Consider the following 26813-nt stretch of genomic DNA (forward strand, 5'->3'; position numbering starts at 1 on the left):
ACCCAAAATATCCACAAAGGGTCAGGGAAAAGCCCAGTGGAAGCTCTCTGTGTCAGGTGTCTCCCATGTTGCTGGTGTGCCTTTCTCTGCTTCACAACACCTTTCTGATTTAGTTTTGTATTTAAAACATGCTCCAGTATGAGCTATTTAAGCAGCTCACCTATGTTTGGTTGTTACTAGAGAACAGGCTATAGCAGATTTGGCAGTTTGGTACCTGCTCCTGCCAACTTCACCCTTGCTCAACAATCCTCAGCACTTGAACAGTAAAACAGGCAGCTGCACAGAAATGTCAGGATTTGGCACACTGAATGTGGTTTTTATAAAAGGTACCTGTGAAATGATGCAATTTCTGAAGTGAAAAATAGTGTTTTAAATAAAGCTATATGGACGGACCATGAATTCAGGTAATAAAAAAGTAATCAAAAATACCTTTGCAAGAATACTCTTAAGATTATAACAAATTAGAAAACAGGCCTGGTGGGAATAAAAGATTATAAGAAGAAAAGAAAAAAAGTCAGCTAGACATGCCAAAAAGTTTGGAAGCGTTCAAAAAGAGGAATGATGCCTTTTTTTTTTTTTAATACACAGCACAGCATGCTTTTCTCCCTGCCCCTGCTCCTGAGAACAATCTTTCACTACCATGGCTTTAATGACTTTTTGAGCCTTTCTGGGGCAGGGGAATTGAAGTTACATGAGTGAGAAGTGATTTTTCAAAAACTATCCAGTGTGACCTCTGAGAAATCATGTTGATTTTCAGAGCATCTTGCCCCCTCGTATAACCAATCACATTAATGTTTAGGACAAGCATCTCTTTACAGTACAGTCTTTCTCCATACACCAGTTACATGTTTTCCCCTGAAGTGAAGGCTGCTGTGTTTATCTTCCATAGATGAAGCACAAAGCCACTGTGAATTTGACAGCTGACAGAAAAAAAAAATTGTGAAAAGGAAGAGCCTTTGATATGATTCCTATTACTCATACACATTCAACTAAAATATTTTCCTAAGATGTGTATAACATCAAAACACAGAGTCCCCGTTCATACTGCTTGAATTACAGAGCTGAATTCATTCTCACATACCATGATGTTTAATAACAGGGCAATATTGCGTTTAAGTTCTCTTGGTAGAGTTGAATCATTAAGGCATTTTACAGCTTCAGTACTGAAAACTGTATTCTTGTGTCCAATTATGACTCTGAATTCAGAGTTTTTAACCATATTCACAGCAGATTGCAAGTACAAGTTGCGTTGTACTGAGACTGTGCCCATATTCATACCTGCAGACTACTATGAATTTACTTCTCTGCAAAATTCAAACCAGAGATGGAGTTGTCTATAAAAGATATAACTGTCATTTTTATTATCATCTCAAAAAGAAAACAGAGTTTCAGAGCTTTAGAAAGAACTTGCACTTTCAGGCAGTAATTTAGAATATGAGCCCTTCTAGCTAGTGCATCAAGCAACGTAACAGACATTATACCAAATTTGGTGCTGCTGGAAAAAAACAACAAACCCAAACCCAAACCATTTAACTTCATTTCAGAAGTGAAAATAGAAGGCAAGCCATTTACAGAGAAATATCACACAGACAAAGTTTTGCAAACTGCTTTCCATTTTCTTCACAAATTTCCACAGTCTCTCTTGCATAGTGAGTCAGAAATCACTTCGTTCTTCTTGATGTTGCAGGGCTCATGAATGGATCATCCTGCAGTTTGCAAAGAGAAACACATTACTCAAATTAGCAAGCATTCCAAGTCATAAAAAAGCAAAGTCACCTTTAGACTAAACTAGAAAGCCTGGCCATACTATTCCATGTTTTCTGACAGACCTGTTTTTGTTGGTTTTGATAGGAAAGAGGCCATTTATTAATTTAAAAGTCCACGTGACATATGTGCAGAGAATAGAAGTTTATGTGAGTATGACCAGGATAGCTACTTTGAAATAAGGAACAATCTATATTTCAGTTGTAAATGAGCAGCACTCATAAATACCTCAGTTAAATTATGTCTACATACACATTGCACATCTTAATTTACTAATATTTGTATTTTGAAAAACAACTAATGTTTGTTTTTGCATATTCAAGCAAACATGTAGGCTTTTATTCCAGGTACAAGAAGAGGTAGCCCAGTGGGGAGAAGGGACAAGAACGTAGTATTTTCTCTGAAGTGGCCATCATCTGACACTGTTAAAAGAATGGATTCTGACCATGCATGACAGACTGTGAAAACAAACTGCATAGTGCTTGACAGAACAGTGTCTTCTATTCAGTGCAAAACCGTGTAAAAAAGTTCTATTTGTTTAATTATGGAAGAAACCATTTCCTAGCAGTTCAAAGATACACTGCAAGAAGAGACATATTAGACTTGAAGACAGTGTTTTAAAATTTTTAAGAAGTGTACTTGGATAATTTGCAATAATAGAATGCCCTGACAATGCCCAGCTGTTTCTAAATGCAAAAAAAACCAAACCAAAAAAAAAAAAAAAAAAAAAAAAAAAAAAAAAAAAAAAAAAAAAAATTCTTCAAATTCTTCCTTTTTGCAAGAATAAAATATATAACTAAATGAAAGGATATAGCTAAGCACTAGAAAAGATTATAATTACTTTCTCTCCCAGGAAATTCCAGGTCCACATTTCAGTAATGACAATTCACTGATTAAAAATTATTATTCTGAGGTCCCTTCTAGCCTTATTTCTGATAATTATGCAGGTAGTCTAATCAAAGTTGGTTGCAATAATCTAGCCCTGTTAGTGAAAAAAATAAATTCAATTTCACTCTGAAATGCTTTACTCAAATAGTTGTAAAACAGTGAGCCATATAAACTTACACAAAATAAAATTAAAAAATAGTACTATATACCATACCTCATCTGACTCAAAATCAACTCCTCTAGATGCTTGGCTTTGTGAACCTCTTTTACTAAGTGAAGATGTAGCTGGCAACCTTGAAACACACAAAGAGAAAAAAAATGGCATCAGCATGTTCTCAGTTACCTGACATTCCAATAAGTTCCCCTTTACCTTAAGAGTTGGACCACCAATACATAAAGTAAAAATAAACAGACATAACAATAAGTAGAACAATACAAATTCTTAAAATAACATCTTCATACTAAAGCTCTGATCAAGTTTACCTCAACCAGTAATCTAATTTTTTATGTTACAGAAAGATAACTCATATTAGCAAGTAAAAATTTATATAAATTCTCTAAGCAGTGTAATGACTTTCCTAAAAATCTGGTAGTCAATCAGACTCTTGGACTCTGCCCATTGCCAGTCAAAAATAAGGCACACATTGCATTAATGAAGCAAACATACTGACCTTTGATTTATTTTGGAAGAGGAAGGAACAAAAGAAGTATCTTCTGGATCAGAATCAGCATCTATAATATCCTGGAAAAAAAAAAGTATAAAGTTTTTCCACAGAATTTATCCTTACAGAGAAAGTGCATAATGTGTCAGCACTATAGCACAGAACCTCTGTTTTTTTTTCCAGTTATACACCTGCTTAGTTAGAATATTATATACTTAAGAGAGCTCCAGGCTAGAACTGCACAAATTTGCACAAGTTTACTCTTCACATCTTCAACCTTGCACAACCCATGAAAACACTCACGTATCTTAGACTATGGTCACAAAGAAAACATGGCTTTTCTCAGACAAAGACCATAACAAAAAAGGATACAAAAGGGGTACAGATTAACATGTAGAAACTTAATGCTGAAACTGGTAGGTTGGGAACATCTGCTGATTTAGGCTAATGCTTTGACTGTGTATTTATTTTTCAAGTCAACTGTAAAAGACAGCACAACTTCACTCATACAACATGGTGCTTACCTCAGAGTAAGACTGGAACGAATTAGAGGAGTGGTCTGTTTTGGAAGACCTAAAGACTGGAATAAAACACATGTAAAACTTTTAAAATGCTCACACAATTAAATGCAAACAACATTATACACTTCTTCTTATTTAAGATCTGCCTAGCATGCATTTCCACTGCAAAAAACCCTGTAAAACATACAAATCAACCCAAAACATAAATTAAGTCTGCAACCCAGGGATATAACCCTCTGTGCAGCTGCAGGTGCTTCCCAGTCCGGCTGAAAAACCATCAGTAACGCTGGTTAAGAGGATGCAAAAAATACTATTGTAACTGAAACTCCTGTATATCTAACAGGCTAATAATGAACACAGCTGCTAAAATTCATTTCTCTGCAATATTTCATTTGCTGACCAATTTAAAATTGAGGTAATTTGCTGATTAATTTAAAATTCAGTCTACCTTGGGGCATTTTGTGGGGGATTTATGTGTAGTAGTGAGCAGTATTTTTTTCTTTAATTCTCAGATGACCTGTGCTGTTTCCTCAGTGCCTTTCCTCTACAGCAAGGAATAGCTACTCTCACTTATGTAGGTGGCTTAAAGATAAGGTTTTCTTCCCTAGTAAAAACTGGCATTTCCAAAACCCACTACAATGTAAGATTAAATGGATTTGTATTAAAGCTTACTAACTTGTAAACATCAGTCAAATATAACTTTTTATCCCCTGAGGAGGGGGGATAAAATATCCCGGAGGAATATTCTGCCTAAAATATTAAGACATATTCTTTCTATGCTTATTCCTTAAGAAACTGCATTATGTAATACACTTCCTATTTGCAGTTCTAGCCAGAAGTTCCTAACACGTTCCATTTTACCCCATGACAGAAGAATATCACTAATTCTTTTCCTTTTCTTTTTTCTTTCTCTCATCACTGCTAGTCTATTTCAATAGCGCTGAAAGAACCTCTCACAGCTGAAATGGGCTAACAGAATAAAAGGCAATTAAAGCACTTCATCATTGAACAAACACCTTCACTACAATTTGAGAGAGCAGATTAGAGTGACAGACAGATCACAGGCCTACCATCCAGGATAGACATATTTTTGCCAGGAACAGGCTTGGAGGATCTGCTGCCAGAAGCTGACTCTTGGCTAGTGGTTCCTGTAGAGATAACAAACAAAATACAAATCTTTTCAGCAGTTTTTTTTTTTTTAAATTTATTTCTTTAATCTATTATTACTGAGCGAGAAGTCACTTTAAAAAATCTACAATCCTCTTTACTCCTCACTTTCTCCTTGAATTAAAGCCCTCCCTACATGCAGAAGAACTTGTCTGGGTCAAGTGTTCAAAGGTCCACAGACACAACGCCTTCACACACAGGGCTCTGCTCTGATGGGATCACAACAGTGTTGGAGTACAGACTCACAGAACTAGTTTAAAAGCACTAATCAAATCAGACCCAAGATGATAGCCTTCATTTCAACTCAACCTGCTCTCAGACATTTGGGCATACTACTGAGACAACTCAAATGAGTTGTATATATATATATATACACACACATACACACAGTGAAAGTACAACTGTAAAGGAAGTACCACTATCACTGCAAAGTGTACAATCACACTCAGTCCAGGAGCTATTTAACCCCTTTTGCTTAAGAAACACTCCTCATTTTTTCAGTCACTAGAAACACTAAAGTCTCTTGTAAATTACATTAGGATAGAGACAATCTGTACCTCCTCTTTACACTGATCAAATGCTTTACCTTTAGCAGTAACAAAGGTCTACCCATGCACTTTATTGTACAGACCTTCCCAATAATGCATCTTTTAGGAGTATACTATGTTTCCACAGCTGGGAAGCATGATATTTTTCTTTTAATCACAGTGAAAAAGTCCCAACTTAAACCTTGTAAGGCAGTCAATTGTATGTAATACAATACCACAAGTATTTGAGAAGAGTTTTTTTCCCAGTAGCAGTTCTTAAGCAGCATATTTCCACTTGATGGAAGCATCAGAAGAGAGTCACCCTTTAAAGAAAAAAAAGGGTCAGGAACTGCAGGACAAAGACTGCAAAGTTTTTCTTACCTCTTCCTCTTCGAGATGAACCTCTTGCTGTTGAATTTTGTCCTCTTGCACCTCTTGCCCTACCTCTTGCCCGACCCCTTCCTCGGCTCAGTGTTGAAGAAGGGCCATCACTTGGATTGCTAGTGCCTGTCATCTCTATATCCACGGAATCTTCATCACTGGAGGCTTCAACCAGAACTTCACCCTCAGATCGGTGGGCTCTGGCTCTAATCATTGCCTGAAATGGAAAAATAATTACAGGAAAAAGAATCTTAAATCACGAAACACACCATTGTTAAATCCTAGTTATGTACAATAAACATATAATATAACTATAAATGTGTAATTCTAAACCAGTGAGGCTTAGAAGACACAAATCCAGTGTTATGGAAGATGAGGACATCTCTGCAAATACTTATTTAATTAGATGTGTACATATAAAGTGGATAGCTAAGATCTGATAAGAGAGTGGAGCTCGTTAATATGACACATTGTTGGTGAAGTTTGGTGATCAGCTCAGATCACCCTGTGTCAGCTCCACGTGTCTGCTCAGAGAAAGCACCCTGTGGGCTCCACTGACTTGAACTCTACTGATGACAGTGGGTGCTTAAGACAGCTCAGGTGATGACATCCCAGATTAGGAGAGCTGAATCTTACCCCAGCTGTCCTCTGCATCAAAATTTCATTCCAGTCTCACATAACTTGCAATGACAATGGAGCAGCCAGGCTAACAGAGGATGGCAATTTTCTTTGGATATACATATGCAATCGAAGTATGAATATGTGGGACATCTAAGATCCCAGATTGCTCATAAGGACACAGTACCTAAAGGTTTACCAATACTCCCCATTTGTTCCAGTAATACCACCCAATACAGTCCATCCGCATGTCCACTGGTGACAAAGAGCTTAGGCTGAAAGATCTTTGAAAATCACCTGCCTGGTCTAACTTCAGTTAAAAGCAAGAAATAATGAACAATCAGGTTCACAAATTTGGACAAGAAAAGAGACCTCAAAAGTCAAATTGAGCAGTAGCTTAGGTACATATTATCCTAAGAAAGATTTAAAACAGACTTACTAAGCTTTAAAGGCAGACAGGCACATTTTGGCAAGGACAATGCTAAAGTATTGCTGAAGCATTGCTAAATGACAGCATTTATATGCAGAAGCCACCACTCAATTTTTCAGTCTCTGTTCAAAACTCAGAGTAATTACCTCACGGACTTCCTTATCTTCTTCTTCAGTATTCTTTTTTCTACTCTCCCTGAATTTTCGTACCTGAATAAAAAAAAACAGTTCCTGTCAAAATAACAGTCCATGTCATACAATAATCAAAATACAGTAAGTGCAAAGCTTTATTCTCTGAATCATTAAGTCAAGCTCATGTGAGAAGTGGACAGTCCAAGAATAACTGAACAGTTTGTTTAGGGCCCTTTTATGCAGTGCTGTGGTTTAAGAATCTCACATTCTCTTAATAACTGGAGCTACATCGCTGGGAAGGAAGAAAGCCTGGCACAAAATGAAGGAGATACTGTGGTTAAGAGAAGAAGAGAATAGTAATTTTGACAATAAGGGACACTGAAGTATGAATAACTGGAAAAAGAGGTAGAGATGAAGAAGCAGACAGAAAATAACTATTACGAGAAGAGACAATGTTGCAGTACATGTACAATTAAGGAAGCTCAACTTGACAAATATGGAAAAAGATTTGAGGCATGACAGAAAGAAGACATTAGTCCTAAAGACAAACAACAACAACAACAAAAATACACCCTAAAGTGTCACAGAAAGCCTGCAGGCACTGATTGTTTATTGTCTCTTTCAACCCCTCAGGAATTAAAGCTATCAGTAAGAAAATACGTAGAGGCAGCCATCCTTCCCCACCAAATTATTCTTTAAAGAGTGCACAGATAAGCTGCAGACCAATTACTTCTACAGTGTTTGAGTATTACAGCTGAATACATGGGAAGCTCAACTAATTGACAAAAAATATCTTTCAAGGGTTGCTCAATACACACAAACCAGGCCTGTCTCTGGGATACCCTGAGCTGCAAGCAGTTAGAAGCAAGAAGAGCACCTGAAGGATAAATTTCCTTTTTACTTGTCCTGCTCTTGTACTCTTCCCTAAGCCAATATGAAAAAGCTACAAAGAGATTATACCTACCATCTTTCTCACAATAGTAGTAAATATGTAGTTCTACGTGTATTAGACAGATTTTTTGTATGACATGTGTGCAGCCTAAACCCCATTTTCAGTACAAGTTTTGAATCCTGTATTTGAAACTTCATCATAAATTAATTATTCATTTATTAATTGCAGAGAATGACTAGAGGCAAGTGTTCCCTCTGCTTGGGGCAACACTTGCCTCAAACAGATACTCCACACACAGGCAAATCTATCAAACCATGTTTGAGCACTGATTTTTCTACTGTCTTGACCACTCTTGGGGAACCAACATTAACAGAACATTACCTCCTCATCTATTTTTTCCTCCACTGCATCAGTGCGGCGCTCCTTGAGAAACCTCTGTGTTTTTTCTAGTTGAAATTTCACCAGCTCTTCTATGGCATCTTTTTCCTCTTTGTCAACGAACTCTTGCACTGCTTCTCCCATTCCTCTTTCAGTTAGAAGTGAAAGCTGTACTTTCTTTAGAATTTGAGAAAACAATTCGTTAAGAAGCATCTACCATTAGAGAAAGCAAGCAATATTCCAGCTGTTTCAGATAAATATTACATTAAGTTGGTTGCAAAACCAGTAATGTGCATTATTTAAATCAGAGCAAAGCACAGCAATAAGCAAATATTATGTGCCATAAACCAGTTACAACTCTCTTGCTAGTTACTAGCATGTCACATTAACTTTACAGAGTATTTTTCAAACTAGTCAAAGCAAAAGGCTTTATGAACAGTAAAGAAACCACAATACTAGTAATGTCTAAAATAAAAACTTCCAGGAAATGATGTTGCCCAGAGGAATAAACTTTCTAGCTATTGTAAAATAAAATGCTTAAATAAAATAAGTATAACAAAGGAACATGATTTATGCTGTCCTAATACTAATACACCTAGTATGTGTATAAGGTTAGGCAGGATGATGTAATTTGAAGGATCTTTACCTCAAGAATTCTTGCTCTAAAGACTTTCTACAACTGAAATAGCTTCTGCAAGTTATGTTGAATCAACTACATCAAGCATTTGTGCACCTGGCTCACTGATTATTTTTTTATCTCATAGATGTTACTGCACTGGTGCTGGGAAAGGGAAATATACTAGATTTAACAACAGGGTGGGAAGAAAGCAAATTATCATGGGTCTCCCTTCTCCCTGCTCTGCTTTAAATAAAATGTGGACGTGCACTACATCTGAGGACACAAATACACTGCAAAGTAACAAGTGACTCTAAGTCAGATGGTAATAGTAAATGCTACAGTCTCACACTAGCCCTAGAGTAAATTAAGGTAGCTCTTCCCTCACATGCTGCCTCACATTCTCCTCCTGTACTTGAGCACATGACACATACTACAAGGCACACAATGCAAGCTCACACAAAGAGCTGTCATGCTCTCGAACCAGTGTGTGTTCACACACCTACACAACCTAGACACAACAGTTACTTGCTAAGCTAAGACACACACTTCATGTAGTAATCATCAGACAGTTTTTTGGGAAATAAATTAATTTCTTTGTGAATGTCAGAGTCTTTTCAAGGCACACTACTTCCAATAAGAAAGAAAAAAAAAACGTGATAAAAATATTTTATGATATTAAATAAGGAAATGATAAAAGGTAGAAAAATACCTTTTCTGCTGTCTGGAAATACTGCTTTACAAGGTCTTCTACCCTCAGTGTTGTTCCCTCAGCAGGTCTGCTAACCAATTTTCCAAAATTAAGATCAATGTCTAGAATAGAAAAGCACAGTGGCATCATCCAGATTTACAGCTTTCAATTATTACCATCCCACTGACAGTAGCAGGAAAAAAAGTTAATACAAGCCTCCTAAGAATTGTGGTCCCTTTTATATGTAAAGCTTTTTGCTCTTTTTAGAGTCTATTCATTGGAAACACAGAGAAACATAATAATTGTGCAGACAACTCCATGTCTAGCAGATATAAAGAGCTCTAACTAACATATGTCTGGAATTGTATATTGAACACTGTGTTCTGAAGGTTATTATAATTGAACTCTAGAAGGTTACAAATGGAAGAAAATCATTGAAGCATTGAAGTTTTTTATAAGTAACCCATTTACTACAAAAGAGATTCTCCTCCAGAGCATGCTGACTGATTTTCAATAGCAAATGCTCATAGCTCACCCCCCCTTCTCAGGCAGCAAGGTAGGAATGGCAGAAGGATGAGAAGGGTAATCACCCTAGGTGAACACATACCACACAAATAACATAAAGTGACAATACACTGCTTTAGACTGAGTTCCTGAAGTCTTGAAATCCCCAGTACTGAACCACAATGTGCACATGTAATGAAAACGTTGAGTGCTTCATTAGCCCCTTCCCTTGCATAAGAGGCTGTCTAATAAAGCAGTGCAAAAGCCATGGCAGTGCTTTCACATTCCCTTCCTGAAGCTGACATGCCCATTAAGTAGGAAAAGTAAATTAGTGGCAGATGTGGTAGCTACTGTGTATTCTGAAAATGTTAATGAGATTATACAACTATAAAAAAGGAAACCAAAGAAAAATAAACCAAGACCAATACAGTATAATTTTAAAAATGCCTCACTAATAGCAGTTTTTATTCATGAAATGATGTTTTGAACATTACAGAACTGATAGTATTCATAAAAACTGTCACTGGAACTAGACAATGCACTTGCAATGTACTAATGCAAACTAGTTTTTTAGCACATTATGTTCCTGTACAAGCTGAATGTTCATTAGCAACTATTACAAATCCAGTATTTGGACAACATCTATTAACCATTTATTAAAAATTCTAGGCAACAGTGAGAAATAGTGCAATAGTAACAGCTATTATTGGTTTTGCACAAATATTTGAATACAAACAAACCTGGAAGAGACAAGCCAAGAGCACCTCATAGACACAATTAATTAGGGCAAACAAAATGCTATCCTACATTTGGACCTTTTCTAAAAAAACATATGAACAGCTCTTAAGCCCAGACCCTTCCTTACTATTTTAGGTATGAACAAATTAACTACTACAAAATAAAATTAAAATATAAAGGAAAAAAGCACTTCACCCATTTCTTTTCCTTTAGAGTGTTCAAAACACCTTATTCTAGGAAGGATATTCATCTTATTCTAGGAAGCTTTGGGAGTGAGCCACTTAATGCCTTTCATGGTAATTAGCAGAGAATCACAGAGAACTCAGTCTGGCACAGGCCTGTATGTTCTACTACAAACAACTCAGTAAGGTCTGAGGCCAAAGGAAAATGAAACTGTTTATGAATAAACATAAACAGTCTTCTGTCTGTCAGAAGACACTGTGCTAAATATCAGAATTTCAGACAAACCCAGAAACAGAAAAGAAATAATTGTGCAATATATACACTTAAATAAGACAATGCATCTTTACTCCTCCTGTAACACATTAGATGGTAGACACCAAACCTTTTCAAGTGCTGGGCAACAAAATACAGAGAGATGAACAAAAACAAAAGCAAGCCAATGACTCCTTCTTTCATAATCACCTTTTTTCTCCTTTTGTTCACGATGCCTGAAAAAGTGTATGATGTCTTTTGGGTTAGCCACCCTATGCATGTACTTCTGACTGAAACGATGGACACTGAACGGCTCAAAGCCACCTGCATAATCAACCTAAGTGAGGAAAGGACAAATTTAAATATGAAACAAAAAGAAGTGGAGAAGCCACACCATTCAAAACAGATTTGTTGTGCTTCAAAGGAAAAAATGAATAGTAAGAAATAAGTCAACCTAAAATTAACGCCTTACTATGCAGAATAGTTTATGGCTAATAACAGCTAATAATAACAATAACAGAATAGCTAATACCAGCTCATATTTATAACTTGTTCTTAATTTGTTTCATTTACTAGCCTTCACAACAGTTTCCAAATGGGTTAGGATCACACACAGGATAATATGACTTAAAAAATCTTCACAGTAAATAGCCACTTTTGATGCCCTTACTCAGAAAAGCAGTGAAGGACATTTACGACCAATCTCATTCTTTACCTTAGAGTACAGGTTACACAGGTAAACAGAAGCATGGCAGGTGATTTATATTTGCCTGGACACAGCAAAAAAATGTATGCATTATGTGTTTACACAAAAAACATGACTTTGCTTTGAAACTTTTCACAGTGAGCTTTAAAAACAAAGCAATCCAAGCTGAACAATTTCTTACTCTTAATCTTATGATAGGCTTCTCTGGCTGGCGGGGATTTCCCAAGCGTTCTCTTTCTGCAGTGTCCAGCATCAATTCCACCTGTGAAGGAGAATTATAAATTCACTTCTACTTTGTTCTCTAACAGATGCCTGAACACATCAAGTATAACTTTAAATACATCCAGTTGCAAGGGGAGCAATCAAAATAAATCATTATAGAATGTGCTCTCATTCCTGAACACATATGTACCAAAATGCAGCCAAAAGCCATTAAGAATGACTGAGAAAAACATGACAAAGAAAGGCTTATCCTTCAGATACAGTGTAGTCCAGCAGTATCTACACCACTGATCGGTCATATTTTATAGCCACTATGCTTTGCTAAATTTCTAGTTCCAGGGAAAAGCAGAAAGACCCATATAAACCTAAGAACTAAGCAATTAATAAACTTGCTTTGTTACTTCTGCCACTTCAGACTGCATGGCTGAGCCCTCAGGGTTCAGGTCAATGTATTTATGCTGGTTCCAAGTTCACATCCAACACAGCTCCACTCTTAGGTGCAAGCTGTTGTACAAAAATCATATGGACACCTAAAAAGCAGTTCCAGGCTACTTTAATAGGTCATCCCAATCAAGGAAGCCAAGGCTGCAAAGTGAATGTCATGGAATTAGCTTCCTATGGAAACACTGTCTAAGTTTGTTTTAATATGGGGCAAGACACAAGATTTCTCATCTTCCAGTCTCAAAACCAGTCACACATTCCATCCCCTGTCCATACACTGTTATCCATACACTGTTAGCATCACAAGTTACCTTTTCCATGCAGAATGCCTGTATTGCCTGAGTAACATTAGGATTGTCAGCATTAAAAAGATCTGGATGATCAGCTAGAACAATATCCTCTATATGGAAAGTTCGCACTGTCTCTAGAGCAATCTTCTCCATTTTCATTTTTTTCCCTTTAACATGCAGCAAACCAATGTGTCTAGAAGGAGAAAGGTAACTTACTAGAAGATAAACTTAAGAGAACTATGGTATAAAGATTTGTTTTCAAATTCATGTTTACTTTTCACGGACAAAATTTCAAAAGCTACAGAAAGATGGGTATTTCAGGGTTGGTTCTGCAAAACTTCCATTTTATTATACTTAGATTATGCTTATTCCATATACAAGCACCTGCACTCAGTTCCTTGTATTCCAATTTATCAGCATGTAACTCCTCCTAGCTAAGTTCCATTTGCTTTAAATGTTAGATTAAATTGTGAACAAAGCAGAAGTTATAACACGTGCTCATTCTATCTACTTTGCTTATTATGTCACACTCTGAAGCTAATCCACACAGTAATATAAGTCTTTTCATATTGTATTCAAGTATTTTTCTGTTCTCAACAGAACACCTGAGACATGTCAGACAAGGGATAAACAAGAACAAAAAGAAAAGCTCACGCACTTCTTCACAGCTTCTCCGGGGGACAGAGATGTCACCACTGAACTTCCTGGCTGAGAAACATAGAAACGTTGCTGTTCATTTTGGAATGGAGCTATTTTGCACTCATGTTCATGACCCCACACAACAAGATTAATAAAGTCATCTAAAAACTGCTCTGGAATATAGTTGGTTGCTCCATGTTTGCTCCTGTGCAAGAGAAGAGAAGAGAAGAACAATGGTAGGGCAAGGGGAGAGTGAAGGAGGAGAAAAATCATCAGTGTGATTTAAAATGATACAGGAACTCCAGCAATGTATCAGACATATGTCAGCTCTTCTTCACATTTATTCGTTGCACAGTTGTTTAGGGTTTGGTTAAACAGAAGGGCAATTTACATAGCTCATTTTTTTACATAGCTCACTGTTTTCTACTCCCCTCCTTTTATGTGGATCTCCCTTTTCTTCTTACTTGGCTTGTAAGACTTTTGTTTTTTTTCTATACGAATGCTTTTACAGCATCTCATGGCAATCAGAATTGGTTGTTTTTTGTTTTTAAATGGTGGGGTAAAACCAACTGAATTAAACAGATGTGACATGCCATGCCCAATCCCCTTCTGGAAGACAAGGGAGATGGGGGAGTGAGTTCCTTCAGTCTACAGGACAGAAATCAGTACACAGGGTAATATGAGCTCCATTTGTTTACATCTGCCTCACCACTATTTGAGCATGAGGATTGCCCTCTTCTTCAAGAAAAATCAGAAGAAAGTATTTGGAAAAGAACTCTGCCTGTTCTTACTACCACTGCTGGGAGACGCCTGTAGGCAAATAGAACACATTACCCATCTGTAAAGCACAGCAGTGCAAGGGAACATAAGGAACTTGTTGAACTATGGTTCAAACAAGGACAGAAAAATACAGCATGAAGTTTGGTGTTCTTCCAGCTCTAACAAGCAGAAAGGACTCAATTATATGCATATTACACTACAAACCCTCCTCTGCCTCTGACTATAAAAGTTTGGGAAGAGATCTCCCAACTCCCCTAACATATTTTTTCCAAACCTTTTCCTTTATAATTCTTCTCCAGAAGAGCTGTAAACCAATGTTTTCACTTGTAAAAATCTTAAGAAACCAGCTACTCACAACAAGCATGAACTAACACTGCTGGCTTGCTCGCCTATCCCTTCCCAGGCAGTTCAATGAAGTAACACAGTAAGTTGCTGTAATTCATTCAGTACTGTTACCTATTTTGATGAATCACAAACAAGTTAAACCAACTATCTTCATCTTCCTTTGGTCTCAGCATAGTCACTTGCTTATTGACAAACATACGATACAACCTCTCATCTGGAATTGCTCCTGAGGTGGACAAACAAATAAAATAAATTTGTATAGTAAACAAGTCTGTATTTCATAGCATTTTTACTAGCACCTCTATTAAAAAAAGCATGAGGAACAAAAATACAGCAGCCTCCCAGTACCCAAAGTGGGCTTACAAGAAATCTGGAGAGGGACTTTTCAGAAGGGAAAGCATGATAGGACAGTGGAATGGCTTTAAACTGAAAGAGGACAGATTTACGTTGGATATTACGATGAATTTCTTTACTGTAAGGGTAGTGAGGCAAGTGGAACAGCTTGCCCAAGAAAGTTGTGCATGTCCCATCCCTGGAAGTTACTGATTATTTCCTCAATGTTTTTAACTAGGAAAAAAACCCCAAATTTAGCCAGTCTCATGATAGATATCAATAAATCCCATAGAGTGTTCATATTTTGTATAAGAACAAATGCTCTCTGAATCAGAGAAAGTAAAAAAGGGGCAAATAATTCTGACACAAATGCAAAGAAACCTGTCATGAACATCTTCATGCAGCAACATTGGTACCTTAGAAAGTTGTTGCATTTCCCATTAACAACTTTGGTACTGAAAACTTATATATTTTGATATTAGAACATTCCACTAGCTAACAGCCTTTCAAACATCTAGCAAGCTTTCAAAGTATCTCATTAAACACACAAAATCATGGCCAACTAGGACTTAATTTAGAGCTATAAAATTGTTTGGAGTTAAGTGTTTAAGCACCCATGACTGGACAAAAAATGAGGGTAAAAAAAAGACCTTAATAGTTAACTTCTCTAGACAGAGACTTTTCTTCTCAGAAAGCTGTCAAAAATAACCTTTCTAAGTATGAAGTGAGGGTAGAGGGGAATTCAGTTGAGAAAATTCAAAGGAGCAAACCTGAAGTTGAAAACATATCATAGAACCACTTTAAAGTATGAAATACTTGAGTTTCTTTAAAGAAACTGAGATTATCCAGGACCAATGTTGCTTATGAACCACTTCAGATGGACACACAAGACATTAGATTTCTGCTCAGACAGCTTATGTTTTTAAGTATAACCAAAATGGCACATGAACATCGGGTGTTTAAGTTTTGTCTAAGTAAAATGAAATAACCTTAATACACAACAGAGAAAATTTAAGAGTGTGACTGCTCTGACTTGATACACCAGCACTATGGTTAACTGAAGCAGGGTTCATTTATCACCAATAAAAATACAAAAATCAAGTTAAGGAAGATTTATCTAAATGAGCAAAAGAATCCTGTCAGGAGGAAAAACTTGACATTGTCACAGAACTGATATGCTTTGATTTAGAATCACATACACCTTCATGTTTGTTGCACCTTATACATTTGTTCCAGCTTTATTTAGATCTATTAAATTTCAGTAATACATGAACAGTCTAGTCACAGTCTGGCAGACAAATACTTACCCAAGCCATACAGAGCAATTTTTGTTCTACCTTTACGCAATAAAATGGGACTAATATCTATTTTCTCCACAGAAGTTGAACGTCCAAAGTGATTCAGCAGTCCTGCACAGCTTAAAACATCCAAGGCACACAGTGCATCTGCCTACAATATTAAGAAACAAATACAGAACTTTGAATAGTAAGTTAAGTGTTTAATGTCTAAATGAAAGTCTCAAAAGTAAGAGAGAGTATCTGTCCTTAAGTAATTTCTGCAGTTGAAAAGCCCCATAACATATATTAAGGGTTTTGCTAATACTGTAGAGTACAGAAGCAATTCCCTTTTCCTTACAAGTCATACTTCATTTGAACAATATGAAATTAAACATTAAATCATTCAGAAAAACAAAACCACAAAAAAACATTCAAACCAGCCAGTCTCTAAACTACTACAAAAATTATCTGGTTAAGGTAACTACATTATAGTAAGTTCAAAGTTAAACTGCTGCTAAAACACTCATCTCCATGATACACTGCTATTTCAAATAAAATGCAAAATTATTAATGTAACACATGCATTTTAATGCTTTCTAAACCATTTCCCGATTACTTTGAGTAGCTTGTTTTTAAACTACCATTTCACTATTCTTAGATTATCCTCCTTGCAAATAAATGATGCATATCAATTACATATGCACAAATCAAAATAGCAAAATTCTCCTTTAAGAAAGAAGCTTTCAGTCCCTACAGATGGAATGTTTTAGAAACTTTCTGAAAGACTGCCACTTCTAGGCATGAAAACTGATTCTGTTCTCAATGACAAAAATCTACATACATTAAGAAAGTAAACACAGTTCATACCAATCTCTTATTTCCATTTGCTTTTAAATGTCACACTTACACTTCACTTGCTGTTACTTATTAAAATAATTCCTAAAGATGCACAAAACATTTACATCAAGAATGGAGCAATTGACTAAAACTAGTGTGATCTCCCAGAACTGTATTTCTATACAAGTTTCTATTTCTATATATCTGTATTGCAACAGTACAATTATGATAAAAATTACCCCTGTGGGATCATCATGATTGCCATGAATACTAAAAACTGGAATAGAAATGTTGAGATTTTCATCCTGATAATTCACCCAAGGAAACCTAAACAAAAAGAGGAAAAGAAGTTAAACTGTATCTGCAAATTTGTGTATGATACTCAATATTTTCTTCAAATTAACTTCATCACAAATAGTGTGCTAAAAATCAGAAAGAAGTGATTATGAATAAGCCTAAGCTTCAGCTTAAGCATAAGAAGATTCTTACTCGTGGTCTGGAATGGCAATTTCTATGGGGAATAGGGTAGCAAAATAAACCTTTTTTTTAGAACAAGCCATGAAAATAATTGTATAAAAAACTGTATAGTAGTAGTGGATTAGGCTGTGCAACCTTTGCTTATACACCAAGAACTCTGCTGATTTTACCAGAACAACTCATGTGAATTCAATTACTTGTATTGTACTTGCAAAATGGAAACTAAAATACATAAATATATCAAGAGTCACAGCACATTCAGAAGTTTCTCAAAATATTGCACACATTTCTTTAGAGACTTAGATGACAGGTGAAGTTATCCTGTGAACTGTCCCACACAGACAGGCCTAAAAATTCCAGGTTCCAGTCATGGAGGATATCAAATAAAAATCACAACACACTCACCCAACACACAAACCAAGCCTTACATGATAATTTGTGGTAACATACTTACTTGCTGTAATGAAAATTAACTGCCTGATCACTCAAAATTTCAAACTGAACAGGACGATCACCCATGCAGTATTTTCTTAGTGACTCCAAACAAGAGTGCACTGTTTTTCTGGAGGGTTTGTTGTCGTGAAAAAGGTCCCCACCTAATAAAACAAAGTCCACCTGTATGCAACAAAAAACTTTATTATTTTAATACAACATTTTGTATTACCCTGAAAGACTTCTAAGCAAATTGTTCAAATAATTTCTTCTAGGGAGTTCCACATACTTCCTCAAATATGAGGAAATATACTTCTAGGTAAAAGGAGTTAGTTGTAAGAGAAACAATATTTAACTTCCTTATGAAAAAAACCCCAAACTAATTAAATTATTAATTTAAACAAAATCAAACCCAAAAAGTCCCATTTACAAAGAGCCATAGGAGAATACAACTGATAGTGGTAAAAAAAGGATCAGTCTACAATCGTAATAAGGGTCTCCAAACTGGCTCCTGAACATTTTTTGACAGGCATGAAAAGCTAAATTATTTTCTCACTGCTGCACTACCTCGTACGAAGAAGCCAGTAGCTATCACCACGTTATTTTGACAAGGTGCTAGCCTCAGTTTCTGCATATATTGCATATATTTAGCTTTTGGTAAAGCATTAGGAAAAAAACCTTATCCAAATTACAAAGAATCTGACTGATGAACATCCAGTCCTTAAAAAAGGAATCACAGAATTGTTTAGGTTGGAACTCTAAGATCATCCAGCCCTGGTGTTAACCCAGCACTGCCGTGTCCAACATGAAACCATTTCCTAAAGTCCCACATCCATACATCTTTTAAATATGTCCAGGGATGGTGACTCCACCACCCTCCTAAGCAGCCTGTTCAGGGAAGAAATCTTCCCTAATATCCAGTCTAAATCCCTTCTGGTGCAACTTCTGGCCACTTGCTCTAGTCCAGTTGCCTGGGAGAAGAGATCAATTCCCACCTGGCTACACTCTCCTTTCAGGCAATTGTAGAGATCAGTAGGTCTCCTGAGCCCCCTTTTCTCCATGCTAAACACCCCCAGCTCCCTCAGCTGCTCCTCACCAGACTTGTGCCCCAGACCCTTCCCCAGCTCTGTTACCCTTCCCTGGACACGCTCCAGCCCCTCAATGTCCTTCTTGTAGTGAGGGGCCCAGAACTGAACACAGCGCTCGAGGTGTGGCCTCATCAGTGCTGAGTACAGGGGGACGGTCACTGCCCTGCTCCTGCTGGCCACACCAGTGCTGATCCAGGTCAGGATGCCACTGGTCTTCTTGGCCACCAGGCACATGTTAGACCATGTTCAGCTTCTCTCAACCAACTCAGGCCCTGGGAAGGCAGCAGGCTTCCCTAAGAAGTGGAGCCAGTCTGCATATTGGGCCTTCTGTTCCCACCACAACGGGGTCTCCTATAACAACCCACCTTTTTCTTCATGGAAGGAGTTTTGATATTGGGCACAGGCAACAACCTCAGCAACACCTCTGTGCTAGATGAACCACTGTCTTTGTTCAGTTCCCCTTGCAGAACCTCACACCTGCTGTGCCAGGGCACGTGGGAATGTGGGGCAGTCACAGAGGAGATGCACCTGCTGTGCTGGGCAGGAACTTGTTGCCATTGTTCCCTGTCCTTTAATTCAGTGACTCCATCCAGAGAGAGTGAGGATAGGGAATCCCCTGGATATTGTGTCCTGTCTGCCTGTCAGACCTGCCCTAAGGAAAGGAGGGTGTGATTCCAGCAGTCTCTCTCTCTCTCTCCTACACACTGCCTGATACTCCTCAACCACAGCTGTGTCTGGACAGGGACTATAGTCTATCTGGGCAGCTCTGTCAGCTGTGGTGGATGCAGAGAAAGGCCATGGCTTTCTGCCACATAAATACCACTGCTCCCTGGTGGAGCTGGCAGGGCTCAAGTGCTGTTCCTGCACAAAGTCACGCCACAGCAGGTCTGTTTGCCATGTTGGAAGTGCTGCCATTCCCCAGGAGCTTCTTTTACAGGTGTGGGGTGGGCTCTAGGCTGCCACTGCTCCTGACTCCACCCAGGTCCCATCAGCGGCTGCGGGCTCCTGGTGGCTCTCGGCTCCCCCGACACTGCCCCAGTTCAGGAAGCCCCTCTGTCCAGCCCACTACAGGATTCTGCTGACGACTGTGCAGGCACCGGAGCTGCTCGGCACCAGAACTGCTCACTTCAGCGACTCAGCACTGCATGACATTCAAAAGCTTCTAACAAATCTCTACTGATTTGTCAGAAGACTGTATATCACTACTCTCACTCTCCTCAATTATTTTTCCCCCTCGCAGTGACAAACCCTCTCTAGATACCACTGAAACCAGTGCAGGCAATCCAAAACCAATGCTAAGGCAACCAAAGTCACGATTCAGTAAGAATGCTCTCACAAAGAATCAGGCATTCCTTTCACTAAATCAGAAATGAAACTAAATGCAACAAATAGTTTTGCCATTTGATTCGGTATTACTGCTTTACAGCTTCTGGCAGATTGGACCATATTTTCAACAGCCTCAGTCCTTCCCTCTCCAAAAAGTTGCACTTACTTCATTTTTTTGAGCGTGGTCCAGAATTTCATTAAAAGTTACAAATGTGTCATTTCCACGCACTGGATCCTTCTCCAAATAGCCAAGATGAATATCAGTAGCAACAAGTATTTTAAAGGTATCTTCATCATCCCTGAATAAGACAGGAAAACTAGTGTCAGAGAGCAATACACATAGGGAATTTCTAAAGACACAGTCTTTACTAAGGTAAGCTTATCTGTCCAAAGTCATGAAACACGGAGATTTGCCATAAAACTCTACCAAGTATCAGTCCTGCAAGAGTCTCAAAATACTTCACTACTTGTACTGCAAACAGCACATCACCAAACCAGCCACTTGAAAGCTTTGTTTATCCCAAACAAATTCGTTATCTGTTTTTGTATTTGTATTTATTATTTGTTATCTGCTCCAGTAAATGGATGCAAGCACCCCTCTGAAATGTCTAATTAAAAACTAAAGAACCCTTTGTATGTTTTCTGTTTTTAAAAATACTTGTTGAGCAGTCTAATTCTCTCTTTGCACCGGTAATCTATACGTGCATGAAGGCAAGCACGGTGACCATAATGACCAGAGGGAAAACACAACTGATGATCCCAGCTCTTCTTAACTCGTCCCAGACATACAAAACGCTTGATGCCTGATGTGTCGGGACCGCAGGGAGCTGCAGAAAACGGGAACTTACTGCGAGTTGATGGTGCTCATCCTGGTGCCGAGGTTCCTCACGGGAAGGCTCTGGCACAACGCTGCCAGCTCAGGGAGTCAGCTTCTCTTTTCACAGGCGGTACGCGAAGCGCAAGAGACCAAACCAGGCGCTGGGCCAGGCAGGGGGCACAGTGAGGCGCGATCACTGAACGATCACTGCCGCCGCTCCATCTCCCGCTCCCGCCGCTCGGGCCGAGCACCGCCCCCGGCCCGGCCCGTTCCGTCACGTCCGGCAGCTGCGGCCCGGAAGCGCTCGCCGGGCCGCGCCCCGCGCGGAGCCGCCGGCGGCGCTGGGATCGCCGGTACCGGAGCAGGGCCGAGCGGGGCCGGGCGGGGCGGATGGGAGAGCCGCGGGGCGGGTGGGGATCGGCCGGTGTCTTGCGGCGCGGTGGGGCCTGCCCGGGGTGATGTGGGCCCCGCGGAGCGGAGCGGGGCCGGTGCTGCGGGCCGGACCGCTGGGGCGGAGCAGAGACTCTGCCCCAAAGTCCGGGCTGCTCTCCAGACCCTCTGTCAGTAAAGTGAGCAGCGTTTCGAGCGCACTCAGCAAACCCCCGCACAGTGTTGCACTGCAGTCTGAAGGTGGTGCCGTTCGGGGGTCGGGGTAACACGGTTCTTTTCTAGCGTGGATGTTAGCTGTGAATTCTGGATGAGCTGGGGTAGCAAAGCCCGCGTTAGTGGAGGATCACTGAGTTTTCCCTTGGGTTTTGCTGTTTGTTGACATCAGCATCATCCATCAGATAGTTTAATTGACAGTGCACCGATAATAGCCACAGTTGGCATAAATTCTGTTGTACATCTGCTGCTCACAGATGCTGACTGAAAATGAATAAAGACAAGCAAGCTAATGAAGATGATGATGACAGCGAGCTGTTTGAAGACTTCACAGAGCATTTTAACCAACTTGAACTGCTGGAGACGCACAGGCATTTGATTCCTGTAGGAACTCAGAGCTGTTGGTCAGGACAGTCTGATGATGATGATGATGAACAAGAAAGAACCGAGGAATGGTACGAAATGCAAGAAAAGAAAATGGAAAAACATCCAGAAAAATTGCTACTCTGGGCAGCTGAAAACAATCGGGTAAGGTACTTGTTCTGTAAATATATATAATTTACAAGAATGTTCTTTTGAGCACATCTGTAGTCTCATCCACAAACAAAAATTTACCTATATTTTTCTTTCTTTCTTTCTCTGAGCTGTTTTGATCTGGTTTTGCAAGGCACTGTATGTAAACTATCCCCCTTTGTAGCCCGTACACACTAAAGCATCTCTGGATCCGTTGGCTTTTAGAACAAATTTTTACTCCAGTTCAAAGTTCAAGTAACAGCACTTTTCTTTAACTTCTATAAACTGAAAGCATGCTAGGCTCTGCATGGCAAATAAGCCTTTTAACTAGAGTGGAGAGGCTGTATCTGAGATTTTATAAGTGCTTTTGGCACTGACAGAAATTAAACTTCAGGACCATGAAAGCCATACATCTTGTTTCATAGAATCATGTGAAGTTCCCTGTTTTCTTTAAACAGCTGAGTACCGTGAAGAGGCTCCTGACGGAAAAGCTGGCTCCAGTGAACACTCGTGATGAAGATCAATACACTCCTCTCCACCGAGCTGCCTACAGCGGGCACTTGGATGTTGCACACGAGTTGGTGGCCCAAGGGGCTGATGTCCACGCGCAGACCGTGGACGGCTGGACGCCCCTGCACAGTGCCTGCAAGTGGAACAACACCAGAGTGGCCGCGTTCCTGCTCCAGCAGGGTGCAGACATCAATGCGCAGACAAACGGTCTGTTGACACCCCTGCACATTGCTGCAGGGAACAAAAACAGCAGGGAAACCCTTGAGCTCCTGCTGATGAACCGCTACGTGAAGCCAGACTTGAAAAACAACTTGGATGAAACTGCCCTTGACATTGCAAGGAGGACTGATATCTATCACTACCTTTTTGAAATAGTAGAAGACTGCATAAACACTGTGTCCCCATAAAAGCTTGTGAATGTGAGGTTTTCTGCCTCTTTCTTGTTGGTGTTCTGCATGCCTGTCGGTGGTGGTCTGTCTCTTTGCAACGAGGTTTTAACGTAAGATCTTTCAGTATTCTCCTCAGGCAAAATGTCACCTCCTGCCGCGCAGTTCAGTGGCCACGCTCGTACTTTGAAGCGTTACTGCTGTTAGTCAGGGTGGTCAGAAAGTCTCAGTAATTCCTGTGAGTTTCTGTTTAATAAGTGCAGATTTGGAGAGGCCTTTGTAAGTTGTCTGTAGTGTAAAAGCAGGAGGAAAAACTGGAATATTTACTTGATGTGAAAAAATTCTGGCTTGGTTATGCAGACTTTATTACGGCTCACTTGAAAATTATTTTTTGAGAAATTCTAACTTTTTTAAAACTGCATGAAAGCTCAGAATGAGTGTAACTTATTTGGGTTATACACAAAATGTTTAATGAACCTAATGTAAGGCTTATTATAAAATAAAATAAAATATTAAACCAAAAGTATTTTGTCATATTTTTAATTGAAAGCCCATTTATCAATGCAGTCGCCTGTTCATAAATCAAACACATTATTCATAGGATAGAAAGTAGTTTTGCTTTATTTTTTTCCTGGTGCTTTTCACGGAAGTGATTTTCTATCAAGATCCTGTTTACTTTTCCCTTGCAATTAAGTTGCATAAAGACTTAATGTCAAGAATGTGGCATTAATTAATGTGGAAAAAATGAGCCACAACCATGTGAGGATAAACAGCCAGCATAGTCATGTCTGATTTAGTTACAGGTAATTGAGTATTTTTCTTGTACTTTTGAGTTAGTACACTAAAATTTTGCCATGGTAAGGGCATGCAGTATGATTTTTCAGGTTCAGCTTTACCATCTAATTTAGAAGCGGAGAAAGTCGCTTCTCTGTTAAACAAACTGGAAATTGAATGTAAGTGCTGAGGTATGTCACTATGAGAGCTGTAGTAAACCATGCAGATGCCTTACTGGGTGATCCCAAGCTCCTTCCACTAACATGCAGCATAATTGCAGCTGTAGCAGGGTTGGGATATGTTGGACCACATTTGGTGCCCTGATCAAGCCACTGTGGAGGGCAACTTGGTCACCCACCTTTTAGAAGCAGTATGTAATGTTCAGCACTTTCTGTTGGAAAATGGAAACAGCTTCTGAACTACGAATGGTGTAACATGGTTTTAATGCTTATTATTTTTAAAAGTTTGGTTTCAGAACATCTGTGGAAGAAGATGAATATACCTTGAGATGCATCAAGGAATAATAAAGATGTGGATTACAAGGCCACTTCAGTCCAATAAGCAGTGTTTGAAGATGCCTCGTTTTATGACCGAACTAGTACTTTTGAGTTTCAGTAGATACACATCAGTTAAACGGGACTGTCGTTCTTTCCCTCAGCCCGGCATCCTTCCGTAGGGCAGGCCCGTGGTGACAGCCCACAGCGGTGCGGAGTTTGTGATGTGCGTGCCCCGCTGCCGTGGCGGTGCTGAGTGACACAGAGGAGTAGCTGCTGATGGCACCCAGAGCTGTCCCCCACCCCGTGCTCCGAGCGGCGGCCAGGGCCCGCTGTCCCCGGGGCTGGCAGCAGCCGCAGCCGCAGCCTGCCTGGCGGGCCGCCTCCGTGCCCGGGGAGCGGCGGCCCCGCCTGCCGGGCAGCCTGGCAACCCCCGCGGCAGCAGCCGGCCCAACGGCCGCAGCGGCAGCCATGAGGGCGGCGGGCCGGCACACTTTCGCGGCGGCGGCCGGAGAGCCGGGCAGCGGCAACCGCGGCGAGCAGCTCCGTGAGCACGGCCGTCCCCGGCCACCCCTGCCCCAGCCCGCGGTATCCCCTCGGGAGCCCAGCCGAGCCTCCCCTTGGCTCCTCACTGATGTCCCCCAGCACCGCGGCAGGTGCTGGCCTGGTGCCGTGCGGCGTCCGCATCCCTCTTCAGCTCCCTGGAGACTCCTGCAGCGAGGACATCTTCTTGGATGCCTCTCCATCTAAGGCCCTGCCCTGGGATGTCTGTCAAGGGGAGGCACGGTGGCCAGCTCCCCGAGTGGCCCTGGGGTAGCTTTGGCTACCAGCACACCCCGTCTGGGTGGCCCCACCAGGGTCGTGTCCTGTACCATCCTCCTGTCCTGGGGAGGAGGACCTGGCTGGATACTGTCAAATATTTGTAAATTATTTGGTTCACATTTATTGAAGGTGGATGCAGAGTAGCATAACTTGACAACTGCATTCAGCAAAGTACATCAGCATTCAGGGGATTTATAATAACTGGTTGTTTTGTAATGTATTTTATTAACAGGGCAGAAATGTGTATATGTTGAGCCACCTAGGAGAGTTAAAGAAATACTGGAGGAGCACTTTCATTTACGGGAAGAAGAATGCAATGTTAATAATCATCCAGCTGCAGGTAATCCTCCTTATCAGCAAACAACAAGTATTTGTCAAGACAAGTGATTGTTTTGAGGGACTGTGGCAAAATTACAGAACATTTATGTAATATCGTGCGGAACATTTAAACAGCAGAATTGCATATAGTCTTTATTACTTTTTTCTCTCTTTTTTTTTTTTTTTTGGTCAGAAATTATGGGATCAGAGAGAACACAGTTAATTCCATATGATGTATCAGTTTAATAAACCAGAAACAATTGCCCAGCAGTAGGGAGGCTTTGTTACCTATTTCTTTGAAAGAAATGCTGTGGTTATTAGTACACTATTTCTCTTGTGTAGGATTGAGACCCATTTCTAAACTCACTCAAAATGAATTAAAAACAGTTGGATTCACAGACAAAAATATACGTAAATTAGGTGATGTAATCAGTACCCAGCAGATGTAAAGACCATTTGAGCCTGTAATTCTTATTACTGCGATTAGGCTCTGTAGGGAATTACAGCACGCACCTGCAAATGACTGACTTAGGTAGGCTCTTTTTAGTAAGCAGAGGAAAAAAGTCACTTTGGACATTTTTTTGACTTCTCCTAGACACCTGTCATTGTGTGTGTCATGCTCTAAAAGTGCCTTTTCTTTTCCTGTTGACTGAAAAGGGATCCAGGACACAGAGCTGAGTTGCAGATGTTAACTCTGGTCTGCTCAATCTGCTCATGTGCCTAATGTTACTAAGAGCTCAACACAACTATCTACACAACTATTTCTGCATCCATCTGCCAATGGATCAAAATTGTCTGGAATATTTCAGTCTGTTTGAATAAACGGATGTTACTTTATATGTTCTCATGACTTTTGAGGAGTGTCCCAAAGAAATGTATGTTAAAAGTGCAAAGATAATAGAGAAACACTACATGAATATTTGTTACAGGACTCTATATTATGGATCTATAGCAAGCTCAGTACAGAAATGGTAGGTACAGCACAATGTTATAGGCATAGCATAACAATGATGAATGATAAATATGATAAATGTAGATGT

At 39.7% G+C, this 26813-nt stretch overlaps 2 protein-coding genes across 4 annotated transcripts; one reads left to right on the forward strand and one right to left on the reverse strand.

Moving 5' to 3' along the window:
- Window positions 1-1329: 1329 nt before the first annotated feature.
- On the reverse strand, window positions 1330-21596 carry MRE11 (MRE11 homolog, double strand break repair nuclease). Of its 3 annotated transcripts, none has more exons than XM_041417079.1 (19): window positions 21385-21596; window positions 20703-20835; window positions 18145-18305; window positions 17453-17540; window positions 16407-16548; window positions 14878-14992; window positions 13661-13846; window positions 13024-13195; window positions 12231-12311; window positions 11554-11680; window positions 9688-9788; window positions 8363-8536; window positions 7105-7167; window positions 5911-6127; window positions 4906-4983; window positions 3839-3894; window positions 3324-3394; window positions 2867-2945; window positions 1330-1706 (listed from the first exon to the last, which is right to left on the reverse strand). In XM_041417079.1, exons 1-19 carry the CDS (start codon window positions 21402-21404, stop codon window positions 1662-1664), a joined length of 2109 nt encoding a protein of 702 aa, XP_041273013.1. In that variant the 5' UTR covers window positions 21405-21596; the 3' UTR covers window positions 1330-1661. The 3 variants fall into 3 exon arrangements, 2 of the variants coding, with proteins under 2 accessions (XP_041273013.1, XP_041273012.1); XM_041417078.1 differs by having other exon boundaries at window positions 7105-7188; XR_005953570.1 differs by lacking the exons at window positions 1330-1706; window positions 2867-2945; window positions 3324-3394 and adding an exon at window positions 5766-5852 and having other exon boundaries at window positions 3851-3894; window positions 5974-6127; window positions 7105-7188.
- A 51-nt stretch (window positions 21597-21647) lies between these two features.
- On the forward strand, window positions 21648-23884 carry ANKRD49 (ankyrin repeat domain 49). Its single transcript, XM_041417080.1, has 3 exons — window positions 21648-21706; window positions 22214-22484; window positions 22928-23884. Exons 2-3 carry the CDS (start codon window positions 22227-22229, stop codon window positions 23384-23386), a joined length of 717 nt encoding a protein of 238 aa, XP_041273014.1. The 5' UTR covers window positions 21648-21706; window positions 22214-22226; the 3' UTR covers window positions 23387-23884.
- Window positions 23885-26813: the final 2929 nt, after the last annotated feature.

This window comes from Onychostruthus taczanowskii, unplaced genomic scaffold, assembly GCF_017590055.1.
Source record: "Onychostruthus taczanowskii isolate IOZ18803 unplaced genomic scaffold, ASM1759005v1 scaffold54, whole genome shotgun sequence".
Taxonomy (NCBI): Eukaryota; Metazoa; Chordata; class Aves; order Passeriformes; family Passeridae; genus Onychostruthus; species Onychostruthus taczanowskii.